Here is a 20896-nt window from a genome sequence, read left to right as displayed (position 1 = left end):
CCCCTGGAAGATTTTTGCATACCCCCCATGGGTGTGTGTACCCCTGGCTAAGAACCACTCGAGCATTTCATTATAATTAATCTGTGTGCTCCTTTGCCTGGTTTTAAGAATTATGCATTGCTGTAAAAGATGGCGCTGGTTTTAAATAGTGTGACATGTCAAACAGTTTCACAGCACCATGGCCCGTCAGTTAGAACACAGCAATCAGGAGTCCCGTCTGGGTTCGAGCCCCGGTCCCCCCCACAGTTTGTAAGAGGAATGAAATTAAAAGACAGTACACCGAGAACGAATGCAAAGAAATGCTAAGTGTCTCAAGCACAGCCAACCCGTGGAACTCATTGCTCATTGGAAGCTGGATTTTTTTAAAGGGCTGGATAATTATATGTCTATTAATAATAGCTAGTGAGGCACGTTTAATACAGTCTCATACCTGGGGGCAATTTAGTAAAGCAGTTAAGCCTGTACCTAATGTCAGCGGGACTTCAGCATGTCCTTACATGCTTTGCTAAATCAGGACCAGAATGATTAACCGCCAGGGTTAGGAAAAAATAACCCCAAACACTCTCACTCCATGCCTCCATGTATAGCATGGCACAACCGAGCTGATGATTTTGCTTTCTTCTGAAGCATAAAGTATCGATCATTGTTGGAGGAAGACACAACTAGAAGGTAGATTGGTGGCCTGGAGAACAATTCATGTCAATGGCAAAACTCACAACATTCAGTTGTAATTGACACCCCATCTACAGTATCGGAAATTCTCTGTTCTATGAATGGGAGGGGTTATTTTTTAAGGTGTAAGGGGACTGATCCACAGCCCAATGAAGCCAATGGGAGTTGGGGTTGTTTATAAAGTCTCATTTGCTTTTTCATTTCACAGTACTTCTGTGCCAAGCTATCACATTAAAATCTGCTTCTCTGATATGCAGTAGATCTCCCAGTGATATCAAATAGCTTATGCACAGGTTGTGTGTGCATGTGTGTCTATCTGGCCACAAACAAAATGACTGATCTTTTTCTTTACTGCCAATAAGCAGTTTGTTTATTTTTATACTGAGTTTCCACAAATCTGGTTCTATAACACCTAGAGACCTCAGCACTTCATTAAAAAGTCTGATGTCGCAGGTTTGGGCAGTCTTTGAATTTAAACCTATTTGAATTGTCAATTTCCTTTAACGGCTTCACTTTGTAGACTGCAGAGGAGATAAACTCACACACCTGGTCGCTTTCTAGACCAGGTGGATGGGCTCAGGTTTGAAATTAGGCGTGTGTCAAGGAGTTTTTCCAAAAGTCATAGAATATGTTTCTCTGGCAAACCGCACTGGAGTATTTGGCAGGATGCAGAAATAATCATTGGCCATTAATAAGCACCATCTTGTCTGGCTTCACCCGCACAGGTTATCTGTGGTCATAGATGACCAGTACAAATGAAGCAAGAGAGCTGGAATGCCAGCAGTGGACGTTTCAGGTGGAAGTTTAATTACAAAATTAAGGGGTTTTGAATGTTTATGCTGCAGCTGTGCAGGGGCAAGAGAGATTCTTCACCCCCTCCATTTGTTCAGGGGATTTCAAGTGGTAGACAGCAGAACAATCCACGCTGCTTTCACTGGGTGACTGACACAAACCTCTCCCATTGTGAGGAAATTGCTGGTTCCGTTGTGGATAAAATCAGATGCAGGGTGGGACTTGGAGTGGACAAACATTAAGTCTCTTCTGGGTGGATTCAGGCCATGAGGCTCACAAAATCAGCCAGGGATGCTTCATTCTGCAACCTGCCCTTTGGACTCCTATCCTCCTAGCTAGTGAAGGGCACTGGACAAATCATTTCTGGTGGAGATTGTCAACACAGCCCTTAGGGCTGCATTATGATACCTTTACACATTGCAAGTAGTAATTTCCCACTCAGATCATCCCATTGACTTCTGCTGAACTATATGTGGAGTAAGCGCTGTTCACTATGAGCTAGGGAAGTCTGGCCCTTAGGGAGTGCAGGTGGCCAGGCTATTGTGTAGCCTTTGCTAAAGAAACCATCACTTGATACTGACAATCTGGCTAACTATTGTTTTGTATCTCATCTGGTTGAAACAGAGAAGGGTGGCACAATAACAAAGGGATATGAACTGGCCATCAACTAGTTTAGGCTGGTAATTAGATGAAGGTTTCTAACTATCAGATGAGTGAAGTTCTGGAACAGCCTTCCAAGTGAGGGCAAAAAACCGTAATGTGTTTCAAGACTGAGCTTGATAAGTTTATGGAGTGGATGATGTGATGAGACTGCCTACAATGGCAGATGGCCCATCCAGGACTGCTATTAGCAAATATCTCCAATAGCTGGAGATGGGACAGTAGATGAGGAAAGCTCTGAGTTTCTACAGAGAATTCTTTCCAGAATTCTGGAAAGAATTCTGTCTGGCTGGTGGATCTTGCCCACATGCTCAGGGTCTAACTGATCACCATGTTTGGGGATGGTAAGGAAGATTCCCCAAGGTCAGATTGCCAGAGACCTTGTGGGGGAGGGGGGGTTGCCTTTCTCTGCAGAGTGGGGCAAGGGTCACTTGCTGGCTTGAGCTAGGGTAAATGGTGGATTCTCTGTAACTTGAAGTCTTTATATGAAGATTTGAAGCCTTCCATAACTCAGCCAGATGTTATGGGCCTATTACAGGAGTGGGTGGGTGAGGTTCTTTGGTCTGCAATATGCAGGAGGTCAGACTAGATGATCATGATGGTCCCTTCTGGCCTTAAAGTCTATAAGTCTATGAGTCTAAGGCTGTTGGATGACTCTGAATAGTGAGATGCCTCAGATCTTCTTGATCCTTGTCAGTTTGGGTACAGACCTGGGTATGGAACAGGTACTGCACTTGTGGGTTTGGTAAATGATCTCTTGCTGGCAATGGATGAAGATTAAGAGTGGGATTTTTAAAAGCACTTCTTCTTAGCATATGTGCAACATGCCACAGGTGGCACGTGACCAGGATTCATCACCGAATTTGGTCTGCTGGTTGGATCATTAGCTTTCCCGGCTTGGGCCAGGTACTAACAGGGAGTTTGAGATGAAAGAGCACTGAAGTGGCTTAGGAGCACAAGTTCCTTTGAGAGTCACTGGGACGTGTGCTCCTAAATCACTTAGGTGCTTTTGAAAATTCTATCCTGAGTGACCATGCTGATAAAGTGAGATCTATACGCTGTCTCTGATACCACTGATCTTGATGTCTTGTTGACTCACTTGCTGACTGTAGCAATAGTAAATATGGCAGCTTCATTTCCTCCTTGTTCCTTTTTCTTTCCCAGAGGCTGGCATCGGACAATTTAGCCTTCATTCCTAAAGGTGCTGTTGTCTGGCATTCCATCTTGTCTACTCTCTTATACAACATGTATATCGGACCATCGGGAGAGAGGGGTTAGTGAGAAGGCACACGCCGGTGTGCTTTAGGCGTACCAACACCCTAAGTGTATCTTACCACCCATAGATTCACCAGTGTGTCTCGTTGGATGACAGCTACCGTGTAGGAGCTCACTCCAGATGAGACTGTACTAATTCTGATAGGCTGAGGGGGAAATATATGGAAAATATGGTGAGAATCCAATGTATCACCTTATTGAGTGTGTGCTACTGCCACTTGTTACCACAGTCCTGGGCTGATGTTCATTACCCAGCTGCTGTTAAACTAGCACATACTGATGTAAGATTTTTTTTGTCTTGGTTTGGCTAGGAGATTGTGAGCATTTCCATAGGCACTGCTTTTGGTAAATATACTTTAAAAAATCACAACGAACATCTATGGCCTTAATCACCTTCACTTTTCTAAAGCATGTTATGTTTAGATCCCACTGCTTTCTCTTGGAGCATCGCTCTTTGCTTTTGATTCTATAAGTATTTTATGTGGCTATCCCTCCGAGCCCTTGCATTATGGCTCATAAGATGGCCTATATCCGGGCTGGGATTTCACTTCTTTTAGGAGTGGTTAGTTTGAGTGGTTGGAAATTCAGTTTTCATTAGCAATTACAAATAACTTCAGATTGACAAATCAGTGGTGCATATAGTATATACTGTAAAACGGACACTCTGACTTCTGGCTGACCTGACATCTGGCTAAACCCCTCAAGGATTAGCTAGTGTGTATGATGTGTATAATATTTAAAGTGCTAATTAGTGATTCAGTGAGGGCTATCAAATATTTAAAAGCAGATTTGGCTTCTCCTCCAGCTCAGGGAATACAGTTTTCCTTCTTACGACTCTTCTCTTTTTTTTCCCCCATGTAGTCAAAAGCGCTTCGAGAAAAATGGCTGCTGCAGGGTATTCCCGCTGGCTCAGCAGAAGAAGAAGAAGCCAGAAGGAGGCAGTCAGAAGAGGATGAGCTCAGAGTGAAAAAGCTTGAAGACAACATCCACAGGTAGGTGCAGTTTTCTTTTACTTTCACAGGGCTAAATTCTGCCCTTTGTTGTGCATGTGTGGTTTCCCTTAAACACCTGGGCCAGATTCTCCGTTGCCTTGCGCCTCCTGTAGTCATTACATCAGTGCACAGTGAGTGCAAAAAGTGTGTACACGCTGCTCACCATTCTGCTTTTCACTGGTGTAATTGACTACACAAGATGCAGGGCAACAGAGAATCTCGCCCAGGGAATTGTATGTGTGTGTTCAGCTGCAGAACTTGGCCCCTTCCCTTTTTCTTTTTTTTATCTATTTCTCATTACACCTATTCGCTTTTTTTGTTTCAAATTATGTGTTCTAAAACCAACAAGAGCAAATGCTTTTCCTTCTGGAGAGCAAGCCCAAAGGCCAAATTCTTCGGTCAAGTTATACCGATGTAAATCCTGAGTCGTCGAAGTCAGCGCAGAGCCAGCATAAGATTGTCCCACAGCCTTCATGCATTTGCAATTCAGGTCTGCAGAGTGGTCTTGATCCTGAAGGAGAGGAAGGATGGCCCATTGGTGAGAGCACTAGGAGGTGAGAGACCTGGTTTCAGTTCCTTGCTCTGACACAGGCCTTCCAGTGTGCCCATGAGTAACTCACTTAGCCTCTGTGTGCACCAGTTCCCTCCTCTGCCACAGTGACACCTGGACACTAGAGTGAAGGGATAACAAGGATCAAGACCTCTCTGAAGACCTGAATTCTTAATATATAGAACAAGTTCCATTGATCACTAGATCCCTCCCACCAGATCCCATTGAGGCAGGTGTAAGGGGAAAGTTCATGGAAGATAGGTCCATCTACTGGCTAAGATAGTCAGGGCTTCAGCGCCATGCTCGAGGTGACTCTAAACCTCTGACTGCCAGAAGACAGGGGTGGATCGCACCAACTGCCTGGTTCTGTACACTTCCCCCAAAGCTCTGGCACTGGCCACCATCAGCAGATACTGGGCTAGACAAACCCAGTATGGATGTTCTTATGAGTGGTGGAGAAAGGGGGAGACAGCAGGAATGTGAGCTAGAGGAGGGAAGCAGAAAGAACTGCAAACATCCTAAAATGCTGATGTCGGTTTGGTGTCACCACCCAGCCAGGGGAGATGCTGGGCATTAGCCCAGGATGTGTCCCAGTAGCCAGAACACATTAGAGACTTGAGAGTGATGGGAGGAGTTGCATGGTAATATGCTGGAGAAGATGCTTAGCCACATGGCTTCAGTGGGACTACCTATATGCTTACAGGTAAGCACATGCTTAAGTACCTTGCTGAATCAGGGCCAACGGCCCCTGCCCTCTCTCCCTTGGCAGCATGCTACTAAAGAGAGACCCTGTCCATTATGGATGGAGCTGGCCCAAACTGCTTAACTAGACAGACTGGAGTTTGGCTGAACCAAATACCCAAGAGCAGAGGAAAACTATTGTCTGATTATACGACAAGCCAGACGGGTGAGACTGTCATTGCACCATATGCCCAGTGTGCCAGGGACCTTGGTTCTCCATTAGAGATTCAGGCTGTGTCATATGGGTGAGTGTTGAACAGCTGCAGTATTGAGGCATCTGTGAAAGGAATCCTGTAACACACATGCTTGGTTGCGGGGGGCAGAGTCCTACTGGAGAATAAGTAAAGTTCAGGGCAAAGAACAGGGCAACTGGCTTATTGTCATCTACTGGCAGTTAGCCTCAGGCGCCAACTTTAACAAATGAGAAGCACCCACTCATCCCCACCAGTTTGCAGCAGAACCTGCCTGTTGTTTACTGAGGATTCAGTTTCTTTCACCCAAGTTAACATGTTCATAAGGGTCACTCTCTTACTACTACTACTACTGCTACTACTTATTGCTTGTTTAAAATAAGAGCCACTATGTTGTAAGAGATTTCACTGTGCCTTTCCAGGTCAGAAATAAACACCAAGGCTTGGCAAGCACTCCAAATACAGTGCCAGAATAGATACTGCTGCATATCAGATTGAAGTTAACACAGACGGCCTTCAGTCCCACATGGGCCTGTTTTCCTGTGTTGTGAGGGGGTGGCATATATCTCTACCCTCGGGCAGTGTTAGAGCTAGCTCTAGATTTATCTGTAAAATCTGGGGCCTAGAACCCAGGCTGCTTGATTGGAGCCGACTTAGGCCAGTGCTCAGTGCTACTGAAAACCCCACCCTAAATCTCTCTCGTTAAGACAGTGCCATTCCCTTGGTGCGAATTCATAGCACAGTGTTATTTGCAACAAAGGTAAGGAAACATTTCTAAAACCCATGATTTTTAATCTGACTATCTGACTTTAAATTGGCTGGAAGATTAGGACCAAAATCTGGGAATCCCATCCTATTACATGGGAAGGGGAACCAGGCATTTGGGGAGGGGTGTCTCTCCCTTTGTGACAGGAGACAGCTGAGGGAAGTGGGAAAGGGTCCGGTGAGAGATCATTGGGGAGGACTGTCCCTCTCTTCGTATCAGAAGCAAACTCAGCATGTATGCATGGAGCTTGATGGTAGAAGATGGCACTAATACTATCATGGTAATTGCATGAGCCCACTTACAGCCTACGGCTCAAAGTCTGACATCTTTTTTTTTCTTCTAATGTGGCATCTCCATTACTGGAGGTTTGCAACCATAGTAGTCCGTTCTGTACAATCCCCTGCTAATCTCTTTGAGGATGAATAGTCCTTTTGATCCACATCATCCATCCAAGGTCTTTTTTTTCTGCCTCATGTTCTTCTGCCATCGGCTTTCCTTTCCAGTGCCCATAAACATGCATCGCCTGTGAACCTCTTAAAATGTGTCCTGCAAATTGAACGTTTCTCCTCATAAGATCTCCGACCAGTGTTTGTTGAGTTCCAATACTTTTTGTTAGTTACATAAACTATCTGTCATGTTTTCAGAATTCTTCTATAACTTCATAATTTGAAGACTAGTCGTCTCTTTATTGTCAGTTATTTGAATGTCCATGTTTCACAGCCATAATTTAATACAGACCAAATGTCTGCTGTTAAGAGTCGGAATTTACTGACACCTTTTCTCACATTGAATAGCAACTCGCCCCACAAGTGGACCCATTGAAATCTTTAGGACCACATATACAGTAAGGCCCACCCACGGGAGGTGAGGGTATCAGAATCTGATCCTTTGTTGAAAAGAGTTGAAAAAATCAAGGCAAACAATGTTTAGCTTTTCCTTTTTCCCGTTCTTTATTAGATTTTCATGAAATGCAAGAGACAGGAAATCATAAATTATGGCCCATATCCTGCAAACTCTTATGCATGTGAGTAACTTTACCCACGTGAGTAATCCAACTGACTTTAATAGGACCGCTCCTGTACAAGTGTTTGCAGGATCTGGGCCTATCTTAGTCAGCATTTTGGTCTACACAATCCCAGGCACATCCAGAAAGTCAGTATGTCTCATAGACATCATAAAAAACCAGTAGTAAAGTACAACAGTCCATAATATAGAAGCCATTACAAATAACTAAATACTGTTGTATAATTAAGCAGATAATTACCAACAAAGGGCACACAGAAGTACAAAACATACATAAAAGACAAAGCAGGGAAAGAAAGACTATGGCAAAATACAAGCAGAATAAGAGCCTTGCAGTAAAAATCACAGGCAGAATGACCACTTGATGTTTGAGATTATTTTAATTTGCTTAGAGAGTGAGGAATCATAGGAGCATTAGAAGCGTAATTAACCAAGAAAGAAAAGGCGAGATGGGTAGAGACACAGAGTTGAGGGATCTTTGTATCCAGGGATTTGGTTCTGACCTAGCCGACCGAATAAGACTGACTAAGCCTAATTCAAAGTGACTGGAGTTTGGCGTTGTATGCTTTTTGAGAAGAGAGAGTCTGGCGGCATAAGAGGGTGATCTATCTGTTTTGTCAAACTTCCTTGAGCAGCTGTAGGGTCATAAGTGCCTGGAAATCTGCTTTTTACACTAGACCAGAAGAAAACGTCTTCCCATGAAGAATCTTACTCCAGTGTCAGATAATCTAGTACTGGATGCTGATTTGGTTCTAGACTTGGGTAAAGGTTCATTTAGAGGGAAGAGGAGATATTTTCTTCTAAACACTTGCACCAATCACTAGCTGAAATGTTTAGCATATATCATGGGTTTGATCTTGCTTTGAAGTCCCATTAGACTCTTGCCTTTGACTTCAATGGGAGCATGATTGGGTCTAAACAGAAGTCAGACGGAACTTGGTTGAAAAGCATTCTTTAACTATTAGATTCAGCAAACATGATTGCAAGATTGTGTGGACTGTTTCTTTAAATCTGTGGCAGAATGCCAGGCAGAAGTGGGTAGGGGAATGCTCTAGGCAGGAATGCTACAGAGCAGCTGAGAGCAAGGAAGAGAAGCATTAGCGATAATGCTGTTTTCCTTCTTCTTATAAGGTTTCTTCTTCAGGGTTGGAAGAAAGTAACTCTTTCTGTGATTCTTTGCCATTATCACCTGACTGATATTCCCTGGGTTATACCGTTGCATTAGATTTGGGGCAGTAAATATTTGACCCCCCCTCCTCTCCCCGAATCACAAACATGAAATGTATCCTTTGGTCTAGCAGCGAGATAAATGCTTAATGAAGTTTCGCAGACACATTCTTGCCTAAGTGCTGTAGGTGAAGCAAACATTGGAATGCTCTGTCTGCCTGTCGTGGTTATTTTTACCACATGACAGTCTGTTATTTTACAGCAGTAAATGGAAAATTGGCATTCGACATCTGGGTATTAACAGCCGGCCTTCGCAGAGTATGGCAGCCCACCCACAGCCTGCTGTTCCTTCCCAGTATTTGAAAGGCTTCCAAACTTATTTTATTTTATGAGATTATGTTATATAGTGTCCCAGAGACCTACATTTACTACAAAGGGTGGAGGATTTTTCTTTGCTGTGAAACCATTATGCAAGATGCTTACATGTAATAACCTCCGTGACAACATATTTCATCACTTGATGATTGAAGCCAGTTAACATGGCTAGTAACTTCCCTGATTGTACCTAGCTTTCACAGGCCTGCCACAAAACCAATGGGACTTCCATGAACTCCTTGGGAGGATTGAAACCCTGACTTGCTTGAAACCCTGACTTGCTTTTATAACACTGTGCTCCTGGGGGGAAAAATCACTCGGCGAAATCCTCAGCTGATGTAAATTGGTGTCTCTCTATTGAAGTTAATGGAGCTACACCAGTTTATGCTGGTTGAGGATCTGACCCACCATCTCCAAAGGGGAGACAAATCACAGCTGGTTCTTTACACACTGTATTCAGAGCTGGATTGGGGTGGATGTGAGCTGCACCTATAGTGCATTGGTTTTGAAGAGGGTCTCAAAGCACCATGCACAAAGGAAAAGGGGAGAGACCTTTGTAACAGAGATGTGGCACTGTGACAGCGCTTGGGGTGGGAAAAACGGAAAAGCAGTGGCTAATGTGTATGTCCACTGCCCTTTACTGGAGAATTTCAGAGCTACTCAAGTGTCATGTGCATTCATTGGCTAATGTCTGTAAAAGCCCTTTGAGGTTATGAAGTTGTGTGAGTGGGTGGGCGGGCGTGTGGGCACTAGCGTGCTAAGCAGGATTGGTTTTAAATTGTGACTTTTCTTGTCCGCTAGTGACTTCCCTCACAAAAGAAAAGCCTAATACTAGCCTACTATAGCTAATGGAGATCTTCCTTTACTCTAGGGTTCAGGCCTGTGCTTTGGAGCAAAAGTCATGAGTTGTTCCCCCTGACTGGTGTACATTTTTGCTGGTGACTCTTTTGATAGCATGCTTGTTTGGGAGATTATAAAACAAGCATTTTTAATACCTACAGAGGATGCTCGCGATAGGTGTGTTGCAAGTAAGAGCGATTTCCCGCTGAGAAGAGTTGAGCACTGTGCCTACTAGGTCGATCACAAGGCAGGCTTCCCTTCAGCATATCTGGTAGAGCTGACCAATGTGAGTCACAGATGAGTGCCATGCAGGTCTCGGGTAGCAAGAGATGCACGGAATATGGGAGGTTGTCTGCCGCTTGGCTCTGACTGATTGGTGTCTAGCTAACAGCTGGCAGGCGGAGCTCAAGATTTGGAGAGGGCCAGATCCAGACCAGATGGAAGGAAATTAATCTCCGTTGAAGCCCACAGAATTGTATCCACCTTACATCAGAGTTAACGTAGCCTTTATTGCTGAATATTCAAATCTGGCACTGTTGGAGTCCTAGTGACTGGGATGGGCTCACGAAGAGAGAACCCTTTCTGAAGATGCATAAAAGAAAAGCTTATTAACAAAAATAAATACACATAGGTTTGGGGGACGTTGTAACCCAAGTTCCTCCCACATCAATTGCTCCATCCTGAGCCTTTTCTCCTGCCTTCTTGGAGCTTCCAGCAGACATGAACTCTAAGCTAATTCCTGTCATAGTATCTCCTGCTCCTTTTCCCCACATCATCTGCTCTCCTGCTGGTGTCCAAACTGCCAGTCTTTTCTCGTTCCGTTGTTTGTTCCCTTGGTCTCTTCCTCGTGCCAGGATTCAGATGTATTCTCTGTATATCTCAAACTGGGAACCCTGAATGAGGCTCATACTCTGTGGTGTAATCACCGATTCCAACAGTCAGTGAGAAAGAGAGGCTGCTTAGAGCAGAAGTGAGCATGCTCCCTCAAGCAGAAGGGCCATTTAAGATCAGACCCAACACCTTGAGCACCGTCCCCAAGCCCAAAGGCAGCCAGTGCAGATGCAGGAGCACAGGTGCTATGATACTTCACTTAACAAGCAGGCTGCCATATTTTATACTAGCCTCAAGCTTCCAAATGGATTGACGCTGTAGCTTCAGGTAAAGCATATGCTGGAGGTGACTGAGGCTTGGCTCTTGTTATCATGAGCCTCATCAGCGAGAACAAAGGCAACCTCTTGGCCAGACTCAGCTAGACAAGAGCCATCTCGATTACAGCTGCTATTAGATCATTTAAAAGTAGCTTTTAGCAACATAGGTACATGTATACAGGCTGTGCCCTACTGGATCGGACCAATGGCCCATCACGAAGGCTACATTTTAGTCACGGATATTTTTAGTAAAAGTCATGCACAGGTCATGGGCAGCAAACCAAAATTCACGGCCCGTGACCTGTCCACGACTTGTACTATACCCCAACTAAATCCTGGGAGTGCCGCGGGTGCTGGGAGGGAGGGGAGGACATGGGTGCTGGGGTGCGGCCTAGGGGGGAGCCGCAGGTGCTGGGAGGGGTGGTCCAGTGGGTGCTTGGATGGGAGTAGCCCAGGACCCCCTCTGGTGCTGGAGGGAGGGTTGGCAGGGCTGGCAGGCTCCCTACCCAGCTTCTGAGAAACGGCGACATGTCCCTCCCTAAGCTCCTAGCTCTACGCGCTGCCAGCTCCGCAGCTCCCATTGGCTGCGGTGCCTGTGGGCGGAGGCAGTGCGTGGAGCTAAGAGCTGAGGGACATGTTGCCACTTCCGGGAAGCCCCCCCCGCCCCAAGTAAGCGCCGTCCAGGGCCATCACCCCCTCCCACACCCCAGCCCTGAGCCCCCTCCCACATCCAAACCCCTCCTGCTGCTGTTGGGGGGTCAGTGACCAAGACTGCCCGAGCAGCAACTGATGCGACTGGCCCACGAACTGCCTCAGCTGCTCGGGCAGCCCCAGAGCCAGATGCCCCTGCTGCTGCAGAAGTCATGGCGGTCACAGACTCCGTGACAAACTCGCAGCCTCACCCATCACCTCTCATACCTCTGTGCTGTGCTTGCACTGTTGCTTCAGAGTAAATATAAAACTATAAAGCACGTGGCTAATAATGTTATGCTGTACATGAGGTGACAACATTCCTGCCTCATGCTCGGGCTGATATTAAGCCTTGAAACATGACACTCAATGACCCCTGTCTTCGTGTGTATAACTACCTAAAATCTTCTAGCCCCTTATTAAATCTAGCGACACTGACGCTGACTTCCTAAAGTTGTAAATTGTGGTACATCATATATGGGAGGCTTTGATAGATATTCACTTTATACTATCTCCGTTAAGTCTGTCTGTCCCACCACCCCATCTCCGCCGCCCCATGGCAAACAGGATTTGACCCCAACTCCTCTCCTTTCATTGCTACATTCGTCCTAGCTTGTGTTTATTGGGTTGCCAACTCTCCTTACGAGTGAGCCTCAGCGTAACAAGCCACAGGTCAGTCCTAGCATTTGAAAAGCTCCCGCCATCCTTTTAGTTGAACGCTGACCCAGAGAATGATTTTTTTAATAGGGCAGGAAAAACATCAAAGAGACTGCTGAAATGGAGTCTGAGAACAGTGTCTCCCTCACACACACACACACACACACACACACACACACACGTTCACCCCTCTAAACATTAGAAGCAGATGATTGTTCTACGGTGCATTTACAAATGGCATAAAGAACCAGGCAATATACCCTGAGGCACTTCATCTCTTTGCTTGTTTATACTGCTTGATTCCTTTCCTTTGACCTGAAGCCATATTAATTCGTCTTGCCGTGGTAAACATCTTCCTATGCACAATCTCTGCTCTTGTCCAGGCTAGGGATAACAGTCTACCAGCTGGGGGCAGATAAAACAGATTTTAGGACTTGACAGGGCAGTGGCAATGGACTAAGCTAAAGTCTTCCAAAAGCAGTTTTTAAAAACTGGTTAGGTTCATGCTGATCTCTTGTCTACACTGGGTCTGGAGGTGTACTGTCCAGCTCAGGCAGACATACCCGCAGTAGCTCCAATCAGGCTAGCCCACTGAAAGCAGAGTGTAGCCATCGCAGTGCCAGCCTAAGGATTGGCTAGCCGCCCCAATACAATCCCTGTAAAAGCCCTTTGAGGTTATGAAGTTGTGTGAGTGGGTGGGCGGGCGTGTGGGCACTAGCGTGCTAAGCAGGATTGGTTTTAAATTGTGACTTTTCTTGTCCGCTAGTGACTTCCCTCACAAAAGAAAAGCCTAATACTAGCCTACTATAGCTAATGGAGATCTTCCTTTACTCTAGGGTTCAGGCCTGTGCTTTGGAGCAAAAGTCATGAGTTGTTCCCCCTGACTGGTGTACATTTTTGCTGGTGACTCTTTTGATAGCATGCTTGTTTGGGAGATTATAAAACAAGCATTTTTAATACCTACAGAGGATGCTCGCGATAGGTGTGTTGCAAGTAAGAGCGATTTCCCGCTGAGAAGAGTTGAGCACTGTGCCTACTAGGTCGATCACAAGGCAGGCTTCCCTTCAGCATATCTGGTAGAGCTGACCAATGTGAGTCACAGATGAGTGCCATGCAGGTCTCGGGTAGCAAGAGATGCACGGAATATGGGAGGTTGTCTGCCGCTTGGCTCTGACTGATTGGTGTCTAGCTAACAGCTGGCAGGCGGAGCTCAAGATTTGGAGAGGGCCAGATCCAGACCAGATGGAAGGAAATTAATCTCCGTTGAAGCCCACAGAATTGTATCCACCTTACATCAGAGTTAACGTAGCCTTTATTGCTGAATATTCAAATCTGGCACTGTTGGAGTCCTAGTGACTGGGATGGGCTCACGAAGAGAGAACCCTTTCTGAAGATGCATAAAAGAAAAGCTTATTAACAAAAATAAATACACATAGGTTTGGGGGACGTTGTAACCCAAGTTCCTCCCACATCAATTGCTCCATCCTGAGCCTTTTCTCCTGCCTTCTTGGAGCTTCCAGCAGACGTGAACTCTACGCTAATTCCTGTCATAGTATCTCCTGCTCCTTTTCCCCACATCATCTGCTCTCCTGCTGGTGTCCAAACTGCCAGTCTTTTCTCGTTCCGTTGTTTGTTCCCTTGGTCTCTTCCTCGTGCCAGGATTCAGATGTATTCTCTGTATATCTCAAACTGGGAACCCTGAATGAGGCTCATACTCTGTGGTGTAATCACCGATTCCAACAGTCAGTGAGAAAGAGAGGCTGCTTAGAGCAGAAGTGAGCATGCTCCCTCAAGCAGAAGGGCCATTTAAGATCAGAACCAACACCTTGAGCACCGTCCCCAAGCCCAAAGGCAGCCAGTGCAGATGCAGGAGCACAGGTGCTATGATACTTCACTTAACAAGCAGGCTGCCATATTTTATACTAGCCTCAAGCTTCCAAATGGATTGACGCTGTAGCTTCAGGTAAAGCATATGCTGGAGGTGACTGAGGCTTGGCTCTTGTTATCATGAGCCTCATCAGCGAGAACAAAGGCAACCTCTTGGCCAGACTCAGCTAGACAAGAGCCATCTCGATTACAGCTGCTATTAGATCATTTAAAAGTAGCTTTTAGCAACATAGGTACATGTATACAGGCTGTGCCCTACTGGATCGGACCAATGGCCCATCACGAAGGCTACATTTTAGTCACGGATATTTTTAGTAAAAGTCATGCACAGGTCATGGGCAGCAAACCAAAATTCACGGCCCGTGACCTGTCCACGACTTGTACTATACCCCAACTAAATCCTGGGAGTGCCGCGGGTGCTGGGAGGGAGGGGAGGACATGGGTGCTGGGGTGCGGCCTAGGGGGGAGCCGCAGGTGCTGGGAGGGGTGGTCCAGTGGGTGCTTGGATGGGAGTAGCCCAGGACCCCCTCTGGTGCTGGAGGGAGGGTTGGCAGGGCTGGCAGGCTCCCTACCCAGCTTCTGAGAAACGGCGACATGTCCCTCCCTAAGCTCCTAGCTCTACGCGCTGCCAGCTCCGCAGCTCCCATTGGCCGCGGTGCCTGTGGGCGGAGGCAGTGCGTGGAGCTAAGAGCTGAGGGACATGTTGCCACTTCCGGGAAGCCCCCCCCGCCCCAAGTAAGCGCCGTCCAGGGCCATCACCCCCTCCCACACCCCAGCCCTGAGCCCCCTCCCACATCCAAACCCCTCCTGCTGCTGTTGGGGGGTCAGTGACCAAGACTGCCCGAGCAGCAACTGATGCGACTGGCCCACGAACTGCCTCAGCTGCTCGGGCAGCCCCAGAGCCAGATGCCCCTGCTGCTGCAGAAGTCATGGCGGTCACAGACTCCGTGACAAACTCGCAGCCTCACCCATCACCTCTCATACCTCTGTGCTGTGCTTGCACTGTTGCTTCAGAGTAAATATAAAACTATAAAGCACGTGGCTAATAATGTTATGCTGTACATGAGGTGACAACATTCCTGCCTCATGCTCGGGCTGATATTAAGCCTTGAAACATGACACTCAATGACCCCTGTCTTCGTGTGTATAACTACCTAAAATCTTCTAGCCCCTCATTAAATCTAGCGACACTGACGCTGACTTCCTAAAGTTGTAAATTGTGGTACATCATATATGGGAGGCTTTGATAGATATTCACTTTATACTATCTCCGTTAAGTCCGTCTGTCCCACCACCCCATCTCCGCCGCCCCATGGCAAACAGGATTTGACCCCAACTCCTCTCCTTTCATTGCTACATTCGTCCTAGCTTGTGTTTATTGGGTTGCCAACTCTCCTTACGAGTGAGCCTCAGCGTAACAAGCCGCAGGCCAGTCCTAGCATCTGAAAAGCTCCCGCCATCCTTTTAGTTGAACGCTGACCCAGGGAATGATTTTTTTAATAGGGCAGGAAAAACATCAAAGAGACTGCTGAAATGGAGTCTGAGAACAGTGTCTCCCTCACACACACACACACACACACACACACACACACACGTTCACCCCTCTAAACATTAGAAGCAGATGATTGTTCTACGGTGCATTTACAAATGGCATAAAGAACCAGGCAATATACCCTGAGGCACTTCATCTCTTTGCTTGTTTATACTGCTTGTTTCCTTTCCTTTGACCTGAAGCCATATTAATTCGTCTTGCCGTGGTAAACATCTTCCTATGCACAATCTCTGCTCTTGTCCAGGCTAGGGATAACAGTCTACCAGCTGGGGGCAGATAAAACAGATTTTAGGACTTGACAGGGCAGTGGCAATGGACTAAGCTAAAGTCTTCCAAAAGCAGTTTTTAAAAACTGGTTAGGTTCATGCTGATCTCTTGTCTACACTGGGTCTGGAGGTGTACTGTCCAGCTCAGGCAGACATACCCGCAGTAGCTCCAATCAGGCTAGCCCACTGAAAGCAGAGTGTAGCCATCGCAGTGCCAGCCTAAGGATTGGCTAGCCGCCCCAATACAATCCCAGCTGAGACCGTAGGGATGCACTAAAACAACTAGCCCTGCCTGCCGCTCATGCTGCTGTGGCCACATCTAATCTGATCCCCTGTATAACACAGACCCTAGAACTTCCCCATGCTAATTCCGAGGGGCAGATCTTTTAGAAAAACATCCCATCTCGATTTTGAAATTGCCATTGATGGAGAATCCAGACAAACTCTTGGTAACTTGTTCAAATGGTCGATTACCCTCCCTGTTAAAAAAACCACACATTATTTCCAGTCTCAATTTGTCTAGCTTCAACTTCCAACATGTTATGGATCATGTTATACCTTTTTTCTGCTAGATCAGGGGTTGGCAAACGTTTTGGCCTGAGGGCCACATCGGGGAATAGAAATTGTATATCGGGCCATGAATGCTCACAAAATTGGGGTTGGGGTGTGGGCTCTGGGGTGGGGTTGGGGATGAGGAGTTTGGGGTGTAGAAGGGTGCTCTGGGCTGGAACCGTGGGGTTCAGAGGGCAGAAAGGGATCAGGGCTGGGGCAGGGGTACAGGAAGGGGGGCAGGCTCTGGCTGTGGGTGTGGGCTCTGGGGTGGGGCTGGGGTTTGGGGTGCAGGAGGGTGCTCCGGGCTGGGATCAAGGGGTTTGGAGAGTGGGAAGGAGATCAGGGCTGGGGCAGGGAGTTGGGACGTGGGGAGAGGCTCAGGGATGCAGGCTCCGAGCGGTGCTTACCTCAAGCAGCTCCCGGAAGCAGTGGCATGTCCCTTCTCCGGCTCCTACGCGGAGGCACGGCCAGGCGGCTCTGCACGCTGCCCCATCCACAGGCACCGCCCCTGCAGCTCCCATTGGAGCACCAGAGGGGACTATTGGAGCGCATAGGAGCCGGAGCTAATGAGTCTCTATTTCGTATTTTAAAACACAGATGTGCAACTAGAACTACTGGAAAACAGTGATTCATCAGACTTAACAGGAGCATGGTCAAACTGGAAACCACTCATCATAGATGAAAATGTGAGGAATGGGTCTACCTACTATGGATATGAAAAAAATCAAAAAATTCCATTGTGAAGTGGTAAAACTACCCAGTGTATCCAGGGCCACCCGGGGGGGCTAATGGGGCAATTGGCCCTGGGCCCCGCAGGGGCCCCCACAAGAGTTTTTCGGGGCCCCTGGAGTGGGGTCCTTCACTCACTCCGGGGGGCCCGGAAAACTCTCGTGGGGTCCGGGCCCCCGGAGCTTCTTGGTTCCAGGTCTTCGGCAGCAATTCGGCGGCGGGGGGTCCTTCCGCCCCGGGACCCACCGCCAAAGTGCCCTGAAGACCCGCAGCGGGGGGTCCTTCTGCTCCTGGACCCGCCGCCGAAGCACTGGGTCTTCGGCGGCAATTCGGCGGCGGGGGGCTCCCGCCGCCGAAGACCCCAGGCCCCCTGAATCCTCTGGGCGGCCCTGAGTGTATCCAGTGATGCAACGCCTCTGAGGTGTGACAACTGATGAGCCGGGGCAGGGAACAGCTGTGGTCAGTGGGTGCTGAGCATCCACTTTTTTTTCGGTGGGTGGTCCACCCACAGAGTCGGCGCCTATGGCCACGAGCACAGATCAGCTGGGCTGCTAGAGAGAGCAAGGAAGAACAACTGTAAGCCGTATGAAGAGAAAGCAAGATTCCAATTTTTAGCTGGTCACTATGTTGGGTATGTGCTCCCAGTTAAGCATGTAAATCCAGATCTTGAGAGCCTAAGCCACTCTGAACATGCCAAAGACGGACAGTGTGGAAGCAATACAGTGGGGACGGGGTGTGTGAATTACTTTGCAAAAGTTCTGCCTTACCAGTCTGATGTCTGGGAGCCACTCCAATGACTGGCAGACACACAGACTAAGGGTAAAATGATCAAAAGCACCTGAGTGACTCAGGAGCCTAAGTCATATTGAAAATCAGTGGGACTAAGTTCCTAAATCACTTGGGCATTTTGAACATTTTCCCCCACAGACTATAGTGTCCAAAATGCTATTGTCTAGAATTGCTTGTTTTTCTTTTTAAATTAGGCTTTCCTAAATGACTCTCTTCCATCCTCCACCCATGCTGGTGTTTTTCTTAGACTTGCTCATTAACGGCTGATGTTGTTTTCTTTTTACCAAAAAAAGTGTCTTTCAACCATTTGTTCTCGGGGGACGGGAGGAACAGATCCAGCAGCACCTCCTAAATTCACACTGCTTTGGGGTGGGCTTATTGCAAATGACTCTATTTTGTAGATTTGGAATGCAAACAAATGCAGTTTTGGTTTTTGGCTCCTCCACTTCTGATTTTGTCTGACCTGACCCCACCTCAGACCATGATTCAGGGTTCCATGTCATGCAGAGACATGTGCAACATCAAGATTATCATTTATTATTTGTAATACAGTAGCAGCGAGGCCCCAGCTGAAATCGGCACCCCATTGAACCAGATGCTATTCACACACACTGAGTTGCCCCGTAATGTAAATAAACAAAAGGTGGGCGGGGAAACTGAGGCACGGGGTGGTGAAGTAACTTGCCCGAGGTGACAAAGCAAGTCAGTGGCAGAACTATGACTATAACCCAGGTCTCCTGACTCCCAGCCCAGTGCCCTACCATGAACTGGACCAAAGATGGGTGAGAATTGTCAGATTTGCACTTCACTGGAATGAGCTGAATCAACATTCTACTCTATAAAGAATTCCATGGTCTCTGCAAACAGATATTAGAGGAACAAGGCAAGTCAAATATAGATCCTGCAAAGCTTGATAGCATCCCTTCCGTAAATAGTTATTAAAACACTGACAGTGTGTTGGTTTTAGTATTTTGCCATTTGATTGGTTTGTTTGATAGGAAACCCACATGGCAAACATGAATTTGCTTATGGAATCTCATCTCTCGGAAAATGTATACAAATTTGACATTCACAGCAATCTACAATATTGATGTTGGTTAGAGGCGCTCTCCTCTCTAGCTGTATTGTGGTGGTCAAAGAAATGACCAGAGACGACTGAACTTTAAATTAAGACTTGAAGCCCTAGATCTGGTTTGCCTGTGCTGTCTTGGACTAAATCAATTGTTTAGTTTGGTTTCAGTCGGATAATCATTAATCCTAGTGCAAGGTACAATACATCCTCTATCTCTTTAAAGTTGGAGGAGACTATAAACTGCAGACTCCCATAGAGAATGTTATGCAACAGCCTGCATTGCATTGCGAGTCAGAGTGAAGTGCTGGTGCCCAGTGATACGTATTTCTAAGATTCCTATGACAGAGATCTAGTCATAACTATAGCCTTAAGAAGCTGATCTGTTTCAAAGTTCTCAGCTAAAGCTAAACCTCCTACTTTCCAAAGGATATAGGGGAAAAAAATCATATGTTAATAAAATTCCCCGGAAAAACTAAGGGGAGAGGAATGTGCTTCAGGACATTGTGGTATGAGTGGTCCCATTCCTATGAGTGTACACGAGCATTTATTTATAAGCTGGCACGCCTGGAATGAAATGTCAATCCTAAACTTAGATGCATGTTTCAGGCAGGCCTGTTTCAATAACATGCAGCCAACGGGGTTGTGCTTGTAAGCTTCATTTAGCTGAAATGGAAGGCAGGAAGCCAGAGACCCAGTTTACCCCTCTAAATGCCATTCCGAGCGGATTGCATGGAAGTCAGTCATTGATCAGATGCTAGGGGGACAGTCAAGCTTACTATTCACGAGTTACTCCAGCCCCCGCTCTCATACTCATAGTCCTGGACGTTTAGCAGTGGATCACGTTGACACCATTCCTAGCTCCGGGAATGGCAGCTCGACTCTGTTACATGCAGATTCCAGCTTTGCTGCCAGGGGATTTTCAGCTAAGAGCTGTGAACAAAAAAGAAGTCGTCAACCTAGGGCCAGTAAAACAGCCTTCCAGTTTTGGACAAGGTGGCAGCATGAAATATATGCTGCATGTACATGTCACATAAATGTTGGAACTACTACAGATACATTACAAACTTCCACTCTAGTTTGCAGAGGGGAACTTTTTCAGAGTGTCCACCCAAAGCCCTGAATTGGAATACAGAAGTGTGGGGCGTATCAGATCTGGCGTAGGGGAGAACAGGAGCTAAATTTTGTTGTTTGGGCCCATTGCCACATGCCAGACTGAGACAGATACAGAGTGTTGCTCTGCCCAAGACCTGTTTGATCCCCAACTCTGCGTTATTATGCTCAGTAACTCCAAATGTGTGTGTGTGGATCAACAGTGAGTTGAAACTCCAAACAGTGAGGAACGTCAAAAAGTCCTTGGTGCTCTTGAGGCTGGAGGTTGCGAGCAAGGAGCTGTCCTAGAAGCTGAAAAGTCACTTTAAAACAAAGTCAGGATGGTCGGTGGTCCCTAATATCCGGGTGGAGCTGAGTGGGAACAGCCAGTGGATCCAAGTACTTGATGTAGGTCTCTCCG

General features: G+C 46.9%; 1 protein-coding gene across 14 annotated transcripts in view; it reads left to right on the top strand.

Moving 5' to 3' along the window:
- The window catches only part of PALM2AKAP2 (PALM2 and AKAP2 fusion), a 498698-nt gene that overhangs the window by 202291 nt on the left and 275511 nt on the right, over positions 1-20896 (top strand). For all 14 annotated transcript variants that reach the window (XM_065550548.1, XM_024109973.3, XM_005292153.5 and 11 more), the window contains one exon: positions 4261-4391. Coding sequence is in view for 7 of the 14 variants with exons in the window: in XM_024109973.3 (XP_023965741.2) it covers positions 4261-4391 (131 nt within the window). In the remaining 7 variants the exon portion in view is untranslated. Of the gene's footprint in view, positions 1-4260; positions 4392-20896 lie in introns of those variants that run through there.

The sequence above is a fragment of the Chrysemys picta genome, chromosome 6 (genome assembly GCF_011386835.1).
Source record: "Chrysemys picta bellii isolate R12L10 chromosome 6, ASM1138683v2, whole genome shotgun sequence".
Taxonomy (NCBI): Eukaryota; Metazoa; Chordata; order Testudines; family Emydidae; genus Chrysemys; species Chrysemys picta.
The sequence above is the reverse complement of the archived record's forward strand: the minus strand, read 5'-3'. Positions and strand labels throughout refer to the sequence as shown.